Source organism: Ptychodera flava, chromosome 16 (genome assembly GCF_041260155.1).
Source record: "Ptychodera flava strain L36383 chromosome 16, AS_Pfla_20210202, whole genome shotgun sequence".
Taxonomy (NCBI): Eukaryota; Metazoa; Hemichordata; class Enteropneusta; family Ptychoderidae; genus Ptychodera; species Ptychodera flava.
This window is the reverse complement of record NC_091943.1, coordinates 6,319,860-6,334,874: the sequence shown is the minus strand read 5'-3', so window position 1 is coordinate 6,334,874 and position 15,015 is coordinate 6,319,860. Positions and strand designations below refer to the sequence as shown.

The window sequence follows — 15,015 nt, the reverse complement described above, 5'->3', positions numbered from 1 at the left end:
TTTCTGTATGCAATTTTATCCTTTGTGCCAAAAATTAGCCAGAATTACTGTAAAGCATCATCAACGCTAACGATAACAGTAGTGCCATGTTCTACTCATTGATGCAGCTCGTCGGGCTGTAAGGACCAACTAGGAGTTATTCAAGCCCCAATAGCTGCGAATTTTATGCATTGTCATGATTTTATTTATAAACCAAAGCTGGTTCCTGTAAATGTGCTAACTTAAGGACATCTATCGAAGTATCACTGCTAGCTGATTTGGACCATGCCTACGCCTTTTAACAGGTAAAATAATAAAAGGTGCCGCACTCATGAAATGGCGCCCCAAAGAAAAGTACAAAAATGCAGTATTTCCTGCACAAAAGAAACAAGCATGATGCCATTACTTGAATGCACAACACACGACGGCTAACCTTTTGTTGTTGTAATATTTATTTTCTCTGTCACATGATTGTTTTTGAAAATGGCGGGAAATCTAAAATGATGTTAAAAGGTTTAAGTTAACATGCCTCTTTCGACACTTATGACAGTGTTATACACTTTTTCAGTCCTGAAATAGGTCTTATGCAAAGAAAGCTCTTGGAAAACCGGGAATATGTTGAGATCGGTTTATTACACATTCGCAGATATTGGGGCTTTAACTCTACTCAACGGTGCCTTAATCGTCAGGTATACACCTTCCGTTTTAATGCCAGGTTCACTGTAACTTCACATCAAAATTTAGCTGTTCAAAGAGCTACGCGAAAAAAACAAATGACAATTCTTTTCCTGCCTGCCTCTATTTATTCTGAATCAGTTATCAAGTAGACATCACAGTATAAAAGTATAGTTGGTTACACTGAGATCTTCATCCTTGAAGAGGTTTGGCAATGTGCCAACCAATGCTACCCCAAACGTGTGTAATTACATGTACCAGTAAGGAATGATACAACATCAGTTTACACTTCCCAATATTCCTTTCGATGATGTTTTTTGCATGAACAAAGGGTTCTTCGCTACTGATTGTCATTTCCATTATTTCACAAAATGAACTAATCATGAATTCAACTGAATAATAGAACCCAACATAATTAGTATGTTTCACTGCGTCACCATGGTTACTGTGATTCTCTTCAGGATTATTTGTAATGTAATATTTTGATACTCACAAATTATAATCGTCGGTTCTATCTCCATTGTTGCCAGCTCCCACATTCGAACAGTATATTCGTGTGACATATTCTTCGGGACATTTGCACACTAAATAGGCAAGCAGCCTACCCTGTGTATTTTGATACACACGTTGTAAATATGTCCCGTGGAAACTTAAGAAACACTTGAGGTTGACCTGCTTAACTATTCCCCTTCACATCCAAATGCCGTTTTGCAGGTAATATGAAGTACTGTGACTGTACATATGTGACTACCAAGAATAATATATCAAATGTTGTTAACGTCTGCGTCGGTTGCTCAGGATTGTAACCCGCAAATGTTTGCAGGTGGAACAAATGCTGTTTTGTAAATTTGTCAGTTCACATTTCTGTTGGTATTCCTAACCTGACAGAAATTAACTTAAAACTTTCAATATTACTTATTTTTTCATTTCTTCAAACCGACTATCTTGTGTACTGGTGGCGAGTTTGAAAGCAAATTTGTAGCAGTCTTTCCGTTTTAAATGTGATAGAAAACATCGCAATTGTAAATGAATGCATGTACATTTTTGAAACATTACACTGTTTTGTATAAATGAACAAAAAATCGTATCGTATTCGTGACACCCCACAAAGTAGCTAATAATTGTGTTCATTCTAAACACGGGTCGAGAATCTAGAAAGAAATGTGGGAAAATTACTTTAAAACAATATTACATTTAAGATGAATTCCATAGTGACATTTAATAAAAAAAGTTCGTTAATAAGAAAAACAATCTTATATGGTCAATGATACTTCTTAGGTAGTATCGTGGTCATGTAACAGAGTAGAACTCTATCCATCTTCATGTAACAGTAACTATTGCAGTTTTAGCTTAATATAAAAAAACGTACATTGAATATATTAATGAAGTCTATTTTCAGAAAATTAAGATTTTCAGATCTTATTATATGTATGCTTTCAAGAATGGAAAAAGGTATATATACACAGTATATTATTTCAAAAATTCAAATGTACAAAAGTGTCAGAAGAGTAATAAATCCTAAGCAACCACTTTCAAATAGTTCTCTAAACTTTACATATGATCACATTTAATTAACTTGTGTAGTAAAATATGATAAGAGCTGCATTGCGCAAGCAAGTGCACGATGACGTGACATTGTAAATGGTAATAAACCATAACCTACTTAGGAAATGATGCAAATGGTTTAGATTTTGCAATCTCTGTGTGCTCTTCCAATTAATGTTTGGCCTACTTCTTGCGGGGCCTCATTTTGAAAATCATAGAATAAAAAAAAACTTTTATCGGCTTATTAACATACATGACCCCATAATTTTATTCTGATATTGAAAGAAGAGCTTCCTTCAGCAATGTTCATTAATTTTTTCGATTTCCAGGCGCATACCACCTTAAGCAAATTTCGGTCCAGAATTATTGCAATGTCTATGAATTGGGATTTTTAGCATCCAATAAGTACTACCTAATTGATCCATTAAGTGTCGCTAGCAATGCATTCAAACATTTAGTCAAAATGATATTATACACACTGTTATAATCTGCATCACAAATCAGATAACCTACCTCGATTAGCACAGTACACAAAACTACATGGAATATACAATCATTTTTAGCATTAACTAATGGTTTTGTTTACAGTAGCAATGCTGACCATTTTAGACGTGAAACCTCGTTTTCACGAGACTTCTGTCAATAATGGCAGCAAAATAATTACCTTCACGTTCATTCAAGAATTACCTCTATGATAGGGCCATTTTTAGTATGAAAGAAACAATACTAAAATAAATATTCATATCAGATTCTTCAGATTCAAACTAAATTTAGAGGAATAGTACGTGTAGGTTTATGACATTTAGCGTTGAAATATGTTTCCTATTCTTTAAACATTAAAATGTAGCCTTAACGCTGGTACATTTTTGTGTCTCTCAGGTTTGTATAGTCGAGACCGAAAGTGACAGATATCTGTGGGGCAAGCACAGATGAATGTTGACGCCTTTTCACATCTCAGAAAGTTGAGAAAAAATCCCATCCTGTGATACGAGGGAAAACGACGTGGGTAAGAAGATACTATTTAGGTAGTATAAGTGAATCATTTCCATAGTATCTCTTAGTGAGAGTATCACATGTAAATTGTTAAAGGTATTTCAGTTCAGTGCATTCGAAATCATGTTCTCTCTGTTTCAAATGACCTTGTCGTATGAACGTGTTTTCTGCGAACGTGTCAAATACATACCGCTATACAAGCCCCGTCCTGAGTCCCAACTTTGAGATTATCCCCAACAGGTAACACGTGTTTCATTGAAAGGAGATAAGTTGTGCAGAGAAGGCTCTACGCGTTAAAGTTCGACTGCAGTGTCAATGTACAAGATGTTACCAATGAAGTTCAAAACAGCCGAGTCGTACCGTAAGGTCAATCTAATTGCTTGGATCTATCGATCTATCGATCTATCTATCTATCTATCTATCTATCTATCTAATCTATCTATCTAATATATATATATATATCGAGTTCAAGTAGACTGATAATATTTTCATGTGTTGCTACGGAAAAATATAATTACTAGTGATAGTCTCAATAGGAATTACTACGGAGATGATTCTCATAGGCTTTTTAGGCTTTTTACTGATCACGATTTCGGGACATATGCTTTACTAATCACGTTATTTTCAGTCCTATAATTTCCAATAAACAATGGGAATGTATTGTTTCTAGTCGTCAAAATGTATTAAATTTTGTGATTAATTGTTTACTGGTACCACGGCTATTTCAGTTTTGTGAACTACATTGTTTTCGCCGCGATCTACCGATGCTCCCGGTACATAGTTCGTTGAAGTTGTGTTGTCATGACCCACCCTACTGTCTCTCATAAAACAACGACAAATCTTCGTCATGAGACCTTTACGGAACTGCCGGTACTTAAACGCGTAAATAAAAGGATTTAGGATCGAATTTGCGAAAGCTATTATTATAATAGCATTGAAGTAGCCAGCGAAGTAGTCGGTGGGACCTCCAAGACTATGAATGAAGAAGAGCAGGGTAAGGGGAGTCCAGCAGATAAAGTAGGCAAGGAGAACAAGGATTAGCATTCTGATAAGCCGCTTCCGCGCTCTAACTATCGATTCAACTCTGTCATCATGTATTCCCAAATTATTTTGCGACTTAATTTTTAGACTGTTGGAAATCATGATATAAGCCCACACCATAACGACTGTTGGAATCAGATAGCAAACAACGAAATAGAACACGGCATAAAAAATAGCGATCGTGTCGTTGGGATAGGCAAAGAGAATGCAATAACCATTTCCAGCCTTATGAAAAATTGCAAAGATCATTTGAAGTATGACTGAGGAAATCCAAGAAATTATTACTACAATCACAAGGTGACGGTTTGTGCAGTATTTACTGTAGAGTAATGAATGGACCAGCGCAAGATATCTCTCCAACGTCACCAACAGCAAACCAAACGTTGATGCTCTTATTGTAACCCAAAAGAATTCACCATTGTAGTAAAGACGGCAGTAGATTTCACCAGCTAGGCCTCCAGGCACAGGGAGATTAAACGCCTGTGTCGGATATTTGTTAACAATCAGTAGAGTAGATGTTAGCAAATCAGCTACAGCAAGGTTGACAATCAGGTAGTTTGTGGTTGTCCTCAACGCCGGTGTAAGCCAGACCACCAGAATTACCAGGAAATTACCAATTAATCCAATTACACCCATCGCCAGCTGTGTATTGTAAACGTAAGGCGGCACTGTATATGTAGCGAACGAAGCATATGTACCCGACTCGCTGGAGTTATTCATTGTATTGACTTCAGTTGACTCAAACTGTGAACCTGGAATAGAAAGAGAACAGAAACTTAGATATTGGTGTGTCATAAGAACAGTGCAAAAAATAAGTTACTGTACGCATGTGATTTTTCGATGACCACACCCAAAATACCAATAAATACCAATATAGTAGAGATATTCGTTGGCGATTTGTAATGCAAAAATGAGCAAAAGGTTGTTGAAATATGACATGGCTCTGTAAACGCTTTTCATTTCATATCCCGAATTATCACTCCAATATATCGATGGCGCAAGAAGAATGATCCGTACTCTTGATTCTTTAAATTCAACGAGTCATCAAACAAGTAAAACAAACCACGATAAACTGTGAGACTTATGACTAGAGTCCGTCTTTTTCTCGACGAACCCTGAATTTGTTTCCTTATTGTTGCCGCGAACAACAATTGAAATCACTCTATTGCATCGTATTGAAACTACATTTTTTTAAAACTTACTCAGTGGAATGAAAGGAGTTAAGTATTTCGATCCCTAGAAAAATCATTCCAACGGCTGCATAAAAATTTATCATGAATATGAATATCTTCATCTTCTAAAAATAGTAAAATATATATTTTCTTCTTTGTAACTGGGGACGTTTAGCAGAAACCTCTTCTAACGCCTCTCTCCAATACGACAAAAGTTTACCACAAGTTTAAATAAGCTTTTTGTTATGTTATTACAAAGACAAATAGAAAGACAGACTAGCAACATTCCTTTTGTTTCATGGTCGTCTCGGTAGACTATGGCTTTTTCATATTAAAATGAGCTTCACAGGTGTTAGATTGTTTGGAGACTTTTGTTCGTGGTTGATAATTGCACGAGATCATGTGAAAAGTACTACAAGATGACATCGTGCTACCAGTCGCGTATCAACCACTTACTTTGTGAGCTCTCAGGGCAGAAACACTGCTTCACGCCAATCAAAGTTTAAACATAACACGCCAGCAGTTTCATACACACGTCCTTCCATGACCAACTTTTAAAAGACGATATGACTGACCGTAAACCATTGAGTAAAACCAAAGAGTATCGATAAAAGACTTTCAAATTTGGTTCAAAGACACTCATTATAGATTCATAAAAAATGTGAGAGGAATTTTTAAATGGTAAAACTCACTTTCCCGAAGCTCAAAATTTCCCCGTTTTCACCAGCACGCCATTCCGCTCAGCACCACACGACAACAACAACACAAACTTTGCCGAACATACTTTCGCTTAAAAATTGGCGAAAATCCGGAAAGTACTTAACGATGCATGGTCGGCACTCTTCGGAAAACAGAGGCGAAAGCTACCTGAGGCGAGGCGAACGTGGAGGGCTTACGTAAGCGCTTCACATCTTGAACAATACCCGTTGCTAGTCTGTCCTTCTATTTGTCTGTGGTTATTACCATAGCGATGAAGTTACCTCACGTATATACAATCACCAAAAGACTGCTCAAAGCTTTGAAACTGATCACGCATACGCGAACCATAACCAATATTATCAGCCTTTTTCGTTTCCTATGTCATTAATTGTTCATCAAAGTATGAATATATTGGATTACAGATTGTCAATTTTGATGTTTTTGAGAAAAATGTCATCGATATTATGATTGTCCGTATCCTACATGTATGTGTTCCGTAACGCATGGAATCAACATGTTGTGCTGGAAATGTGCCATTTCAACATTGTCACTCATTAAATATTTACGTTTTAATCCATTTTATATCATATTTACGGTTGTATTTTCTTTGGATACATCATCATATACACACCATGCTGAGAGGACGAGCATAAATTTTCTATTTTTGATATTGCCGTCGGGCTTGCCTACCTAGTATTTTTTCTTCAAATGTGTCATACAAAAATAGTCCGATAGTCAACGCGCGATAAAATGCAGTGTCATCACAAATTCCTCAAAATAACGTGTGAATCGACACCGGTAAACAGCAACTGGTAAATATTTACTGCCATACTGGGTGGCCTGCATGGTGATTGTCACACTTTGAGGAGTTTATTGTTTACTTGTAGGCATAGACACAGTACTGTGAGGTTTTACAGCGTTCTTGAGATTTGTTGTGTGGTTGTGAATGTAAGAACGAAGTACAAGATTTACGACTTGCTCAGACGATTAGATATAAACAAAATTGACCTCATCTAAACATTCAACAGACGTGCATGTCCTTGAAAATACCAATATACCGTGACATCCTCCAAGTACTTATACCGACAACATAGTTCGTGAGTGTCCCTTGAGATCTTGCGATGTAGTAGTTATATATTATGTATATACACCATCTGTACAAGACTAGGAAAAATGCTGTCTCATTGAAGTAAAGCTGTTATTCGGGTAACCCTCCCTATCTAAATTTCAAAAATATCGATTCCAAACAGTATTCGATGACAAACCAATCTTCCGAATTGGAGGAAATATACAAACCTATCCTTTCAATTCGATCTTTTGCGGCCCTAAAATTCGTAATGTAATTCAAACAGCAATGTGCCAGGAAAATATATTTTCTGGGTTTTTTCTGTTAGCTTTGGCTTACCGAATGATTGAAAATAGCTGTTTGTATTGAGACCGTCTGAAAAAGCTTATTATCACAAACTAATACCAAATAACCAGTCGGTTTTACTTTTATCCTCGATGAATTCTTAATTATTCTTGTTACAATCTACTGGAACATTTTCGCTATGATTCAATATGGAAGAAACGTCTAACGTAATAAAACAAGCGATCGCTTGATGGTTTGGACATAAGTACGCCAATTTCTGCTTTTCTTGGACATATAAAAGCTGATGCTGTCCTTAACTACGTTTGCAGCAATGCATGCCACAAAGGACATTCTATGACAGTCACAAAACCATTTCCTTGCATGGCGTAAAGCAGAGTATCGCGTATAGCAATGGATTTGGTATCGAATCGACCATCATACCTTCCCGTACCTTCTGGGTGTTTTCACAGACATGCTAATTTTACATTAAAAACGAAGGTCGGGCGAAACGTTGTATAAATTTTGACAAACATGACGTGCAGGCTATGCAGGATCATGAAAAATTAGAAATGGTTAATATCTGGAATGCAAAAGCTTGCATGTAGTTTTCCGAATACCACTTCTGAGATCTGAAAGTCCACCCCTGACTTGACGAACCGAGCTGTGATGCCAGTGAGTTGCAACGTTGTTTTCGCTGGTAATATCCGTATATGTCCATTTATACATGCAATGTCCATGTGATGTGCACAGTATGAATATTCTATACATGTACAATTATTACCGATACTACGTATTTTTTACGCGTATTTTTTGACGTGGATGGACTTTTAATTGATTTACAAGTCGTGAGCCCGACACACTCATGATAAGTACGCCGTTCAACCGAAGCATCAAAGAAATCGTCTCAGCTAACTCGAACGACTAACGTTCAGTTTAAAACAAGTATTAGGTCACTGAAGATGACTCGTTAAAATTACACTGATAACGTTGACGAGTTCTTGCTGTTAGCAATTACGTAATGAGTGAAAAGCGGAAAGATGATGATGATGATGAGAGAGAGAGAGAGAGAGAGAGAGAGAGAGAGAGAGAGAGAGAGAGAGAGAGAGAGAGAGAGAGAGAGAGAGGGAGAGTTCATGGAAGTAATTTGTGCTCAGTTATATTTTGTACTTGAAGTAATACATGTATGTCTTGCTGTTGAGAAACCACAGACAAGTTGTCTGCTTGAGAAACCGAACAAAGATCATCAAATACATAACGACCAACTTATTTCAACCGCCACCGACTTCATTCTTATGATAGTCATAGCATAAGGTAGCTTAACATAAAGTACTTTGTGATTTATACGGTACCTTTGACTTGAAAAATTCTCTTCTGGGTGATTATCTTGGCAAGGCAGACGGTATGACAGTAGTTTGTACAACAAGCGTCTCAACACTGGAATCTCGATCTCTTCGCAGCACAAGGTGTTGCTTCACTTTGTTACAGTGTCATTGACTATTGATGGAGCTCCAACACCACGGATAAGACGTTGACCAAGTTCAAATTCAGATGGCTTTGGATACAGAGTGATTGTCAATGTTGGAGCAATGCTTCGCCGCTTGTACTCGTCTGTATATTACAGAAACGAATCTTATGTTTGGCTTCCACTAAATTAAAGTCTTCTATCATGTCGCAGACAATACTTCTTGCTCGACGAATCACTCCCTCTCGCTTGTTGTTGATTCGAAATTATCCAATTACATTAGAGTGTGGGGGAGCAGAAGTCGTTTTCAGCTACGATCACGTGATTCCACTGAAATTTTGGGAAATTAACAACTGTGTGGGTCACAGTATTAGCTTTGTGTCTCCCAAACAAATTTCAAAATTATAAATAAATATTTTGATCTGCTCAGGATTAATGAAAAGTTTTGTAAAGAAATGACTTATTCATCACGAAGATTATCATGCCTCGTTATTGTTCAATGCCCTCTAACTTCGCCATACTTTTTACGAAACGACGAACGATAAATATATTTTAAGGTCACCCGTTTTCAAATGACAACAGATGGAACTGCGAACGATTCTTTCTCTGAACATTTTAATCGGCAAATGCACACCACTCTTCATTCCTCAATGCTTTGTTCTGTATTAAGTAAAAAGATATTTTATGTAAGTCGTTGTTATGTTACCATTTTGCATTCTTTCTTCCGCTCTAATTTACATCTCGTAACAAACACAACTATGACGGTTAAACAACGAACACGCTCAACTACAAAGCTAAAGATGCCTTTATGTGTCAACTGATGCATGCCGTATACTATGCTTGTACATACACTGTCTAAAATTCAGTTGTCTATTAAGAGCGTTCAGTAAACATATAAAAGAAAATAGTATGCTGATGAAATTGTTATGTTGGCAAGAGCAATGTAGGCCGTTGATTAGGCGCGATACTCAGGTGTCATGGTTATCAATCTGCTAAAGCTTGGTAACCTACGACCACGTTTGTTGTCAAGTAAAGTATCCTCAAGTGTCTGTGTGTCGGAGATTGGAAATGTTTGTGATTACTAACCTTTAACCATACAGACAGATTCGAAAAAGTTAGAGGGCGATTCAGTTTGCAAAAAAGTTAACGAATCGTTTCCCCCGGCTATAACTAGAAGAGATGCAATTAGCGCAGAAACTGCTTCCGTAATTTTAAAATTCGTATCATTGGCTTTTTGCCCCTGGCAAGAGAAGTAAATACATACCGAGTAAAAAACTATGTCTTTGCTTTATGCTTTGATTTGGAGACAAAAATACAGTTATTGTATGCATAAAATTATTATTACATGTTCGTCTAATTGTGATACAGCATTATGGCAAAGTGAGTAGGGTACCCGAACTCAATATCGGAGAGTGGTGACTCAGGAATTAGTCCAGCATCACTTTGCGCCCTTGAGCAAGGCGCTTTACTCCTCATTGGTTCAGTTGATAATGGTTACTTTATCCAAAAATCGGATTCTCTATAGCTATCGCATGATGGATGATGGATTAAAATAAGTGAAGCACGGTAGAGATGTATGACTTCTAACATGCCATTTTACCGCTCGGTGTATGATGAATAATTAGGATTCAACACTGATGGCGCTACACACAGATCAAGTTCGACATAGGCACGCTGAAGCTCTACAACCGTGATCACATCGACTACAATTGTGACAAAATGCCAACCGTCATAACATCTTTATCATAAATCCAAAGACACCAAAATGTAATCAGTGCTAGTCATGTCCGACGATAAGCGAAGGTCGCTCTACTTTTACGGATCAAAATATCATGATTAGATCTGAAACCGGATGTTTCTTCTTCATATCTTCTTTTTATCTCAAAGTAAGGTGTCAAATGTACTAATCTTTTTCTTGTCTGGTGTGGGCAGAAGTTAGTAGTTCAACGCTTTGAAAACATAATTAGTGTCGATAAAATTTATTTCTTCGATTCGTTCAAAAGTCATTGATTGAAAACTCCATAGACTTTGAACAAGTATAATCATTCTAAAATGTATCCGCGGCCAGAAATTATTTCAATTCAGTTAACCGTTACGTTTTTCAGCAACCGAAGCACCGAAGCAATGGATACAATAGACAGACAGACAGACCGACATCGATTAGACATTCTCTACCGTAAATGAATAGGGGAAACAAACGGTACACCGATATGACCTGAATCACTATGCTAGACTTTAACAGAAATGAAAGCCCTCTCACAGAGTCCAAGGATAAATGATACTTATTTTAAGGTAACGAGTTACGATGTGTAATGGCCCTTAGCATTTGTATTCGCCGCCAGTTGACGCTTACGTCATCTTTGTATGAACGTCAAGGTGAATTCATGAATGTCTCTTGCTTGTCTACCCATGTTGTGATTGTTTTCGTTGACATGCATGATTTTAACACAATACACCATTTTACATTGCGAAGGCTCTGCTGAGAATTGCTCCGGAGATAAACGCACACCAAGAGACAAAATTCTGTGTTCCTACAAAAGAAAATAGTCAATGGTTCTTTTATCGACCTCTAGAACAATTTGCTGTTATTTTTCGATAATTTTATCAGTTTTTAGATTTACACATCATCGCATTGCTTCTTTTTCTCCTCCAAAAACCCATTTGTTGTTGAGATACACAATATTTTGCTTGTCAACTCAGTCTGTACATATATAGACTGCATTGTTATTGCTGACAAAAGAACATTACTACGTACCAAAATTCAATTGTAAACAATAAGGGACTAAGTGTATCTTACACGTAGAGACGATGTGTTGACAAACTAAATAGTTGGTGTTCAAACATGCTTTAGGAAGTAGAATATTACTTGCAGTAACATAAAAAATAATAATAGAAATCATCAAAATTAGACAGCTACTGTACCTTGAAGTCATGCTATACTTCAGAGATAACTTTGAAATGTAACTTTTAAGATACGATTCTCACTTTCATATTCCAGAGGCAAGATATTGCAGATTTTTCCATCAATTCAATAAAGTCTTTTAAAAGTCTTCCGATGCATCTGAAATAAATATTTTAAGTTTAATCCACTTTGCGCTTAGGCAACATTGTAGGATAGGACACGTTTGTGCACGAAACAGCTTCCATAACCAGCCGCTCCTCCTTGTTAGTGCAGCTGTGATCCCTCGGGGTATCAGGCATACTTCCAGGTTCCTGGAATTGAAAGACAATGGCAGATGTTTCCACACAGAGCTTTATCAAGTGTTTTGTCAGATATATTCTCCCAACTATTCTCGCAATTTTTGAAGTTTTAAGTACAATAACCATTACCGTACAAGCCATAACATGAATTAAATTTAATTCATGGATTGACGAAGTCAACATTTTTGTAAATATCATGTCATTTTAGGATTTATATTTGTGATCATTTAACAAAATCTCTTGAAGAATGTAAAACTGTATAATTCTGTCATTTCAAGCAACAAATATAGTCGCAAGTTAAATCAACTGTTCCCTGAAAATGTCCTCAACCAAAGATTGCACTTTTGTATCTGTAGTCGAGACGGGTATTGTATCAGTTTATCTAATAGCGTGCATACGCTCATAATAAATTTTGCACCAATAGCTCAGTTCATTATATAGACTTACCACGGTGAAACAGTGAACATACTTGAAAAGATCTCGTTAATCGAAGCTGCATCGTGGCGACAAAACAACATGATTTATTTCGTTGTGATTTAACGTTAACATTGGGCTTTAAATACAATCGATAAGTCACAGCAAGCATTGCTTGGTATGCATCATTTACGTCTACCACTTACTAGATATTTCTTTTCGATACGATCAGATAAGATACGATACGACAAGAAATGTATAGCGCGTGTGGTATCCATTATAATGTTCACTGGCGCTTTACAGTGTTACATGGGTACTAAGCTCTCTCAAAAAAGTAGGTATTAAGTCTCGAAATGAAAACTTCAGTAGTTGATGCGGAATGAATATGACCAGGCAGCCCATTCCACACTAACTTTGAATTCACTTACTAATTTCTAATATTACTTATTTCTAATATTATTCGTCGATCTCGTGTAACATCATTTTTTGTTGATTGGCCTACTTTATCAAATGTACCGTAAACTTTGCAAATTTGCACCAAAGAGCACTTATTTTTAGAAATGTAGTCGTTAAAACCCGCTGGTCAAATATGCAAGTCTTTCAGGAGACGACAATATGAATATTTTACGCTTAAATGCACGATAATTCTTCTCGTTATCAACGTCTTCAGGCAGTCGTGATTCGAAACAGATTTACGAATCTTATCTGACACTAAATAGCCGACAACCTGCTAATTGTTCAATGAAATACAAATGCTAAACAAATCATCGCACAATTCCGTGAATTGTTCCGCATACAAAATCGTCGCTGTTTCTTCCCGAAGCTATAGTCATCTTTGCGGCGGCAGCCGATATTTTTGGATTCCGCGTGAATCCTTTATGAAGTCGATGATTTTCGAAAACTTCGTGACGACCAAGGAACCAAATGGACATAACCGCATTAAAAATAGCGACGGATAAACAACGTGATCAAAAACGGAATAAAGCTGACGTGTTTTGTTTTTTTGGACCATATGTTCAATTTGTTTTGTCCAAACATCCATTCCTGTATTACAAGTACCGGTACTGTTTACGCGTAATGACAATATTCAGCCTTTTTGCAGATCCAGTAATTTGCGTTACGTTCAACGTATCTTTGCTACAAACGCAGACCACATTAAAGGTTTACGGTCACCTGTTATTTTAAAAGCCAATCACAGATTTACGCGGGTGGCCGCTTTTTAAAAAAGTCGCCTCCACACGACTTCTTTGCCGTATCAAATATCGAGGACCGACAGCTACGGGGTAGTACGCTAAGCCCCGCCCCTTTACCATATATATGGAATATGCAAATTTACGGTGACCGTTTACCTTTAACACGTCAAGTAATGTTTGTAAAATTTTTAACCTTTGCCACATTGAGGGATTTCACGCACGCCATCCATCAATAAACGGCCGACCACGCGCAGATTTGCAATGAGTCATTGACAATGACATAGTCCCCACTTATAGGAGTATAAGTCTTGATGGGGCAGGAAAATGTGGTCATTAAGAAGTATCACTGGAGTGTATATGTTGAGATCTATGGGCACATAGGTCTATGTCGTTGTTCCCAATTTGAAACACATGAGGCATGTCTAAGTTATGGTTCTAAGTCGGGAAAAAAGATCAGACCTCTAGCTGCATTAGCCAGCCAAGAAATACATATGCGCATAATAAATGAGATACATGATGTGACATCTCAAGGTCTAATATCCTATCAAAATTGGAGGGTATAGAACTTGTGGTTACTGAGTTATGCATATATATGTATAATCAAGGTCAAAGGTCATTGAGGTCACGTGACATTAAAAAAAAATTGTATTGCTAATTAATCCCTATATGCCAAAAATTCAGACCTCTAGCTCTATTCGCTTGCCAAGAATTAGATATGTCCATAATTAATGAGGTAAAGCGTGTGTTGTCATAAGGTTTCCCATCCTACTAAATATAAAGGACATAGCACTTGTGGTTACTTATTTATTGACATAAACATATATTTTAGGTAAAAGGTCATCGAGGTCACATGACATTTTGTCAAAAAATTTCTATCCTATAGTTATCCCTATATACCAAAAATCAGACATCCAGCTCTATTGGCTTGCTCAGAATTAGATATGTGCATAATTAATGAGGTACAGTATGTGGCGTCATAAGGTCTCCCATCATACCAAATATGAAGGGTGTACCACTTGTGGTTACTGAGTTATGGACAAATATGTATATTTGAGGTCAAAGGTCACCAAGGTCACGTGACATTTTGTCAACATATCTGAGATATCTGTGTGAATGGATGGACTCGCGGATGGACGAACGGACGGACATGACCCAATCTATAAGCCCCCTGGACTTCATCCGTGGGGACTAAAAACTGTGTCACTGCATCCTTTTTGCAATATGAATACGATGAGAAACTAATTTTTTATTTTTGGATGGACGAACGGACGGACATGACCCAATCTATAA

The 15,015-nt window shown here is 37.1% G+C and overlaps 1 protein-coding gene across 1 annotated transcript; it reads right to left on the bottom strand.

The window, feature by feature from the left end:
- Window positions 1-3,692: 3,692 nt before the first annotated feature.
- LOC139114866 (allatostatin-A receptor-like) lies at window positions 3,693-8,996 on the bottom strand. The gene is made up of 2 exons (XM_070676803.1): window positions 8,805-8,996; window positions 3,693-4,985 (listed from the first exon to the last, which is right to left on the bottom strand). Exon 2 carries the CDS (start codon window positions 4,951-4,953, stop codon window positions 3,889-3,891), a length of 1,065 nt encoding a protein of 354 aa, XP_070532904.1. The 5' UTR covers window positions 4,954-4,985; window positions 8,805-8,996; the 3' UTR covers window positions 3,693-3,888.
- Between the last annotated feature and the right edge of the window lie 6,019 nt (window positions 8,997-15,015).

Coding starts and splice junctions, on each gene's coding strand:
- LOC139114866 (XM_070676803.1), bottom strand. CDS start 4,953: ATGAATAACTCCAGCGAGTCGGGTACATATGCTTCGTTCGCTACATAT.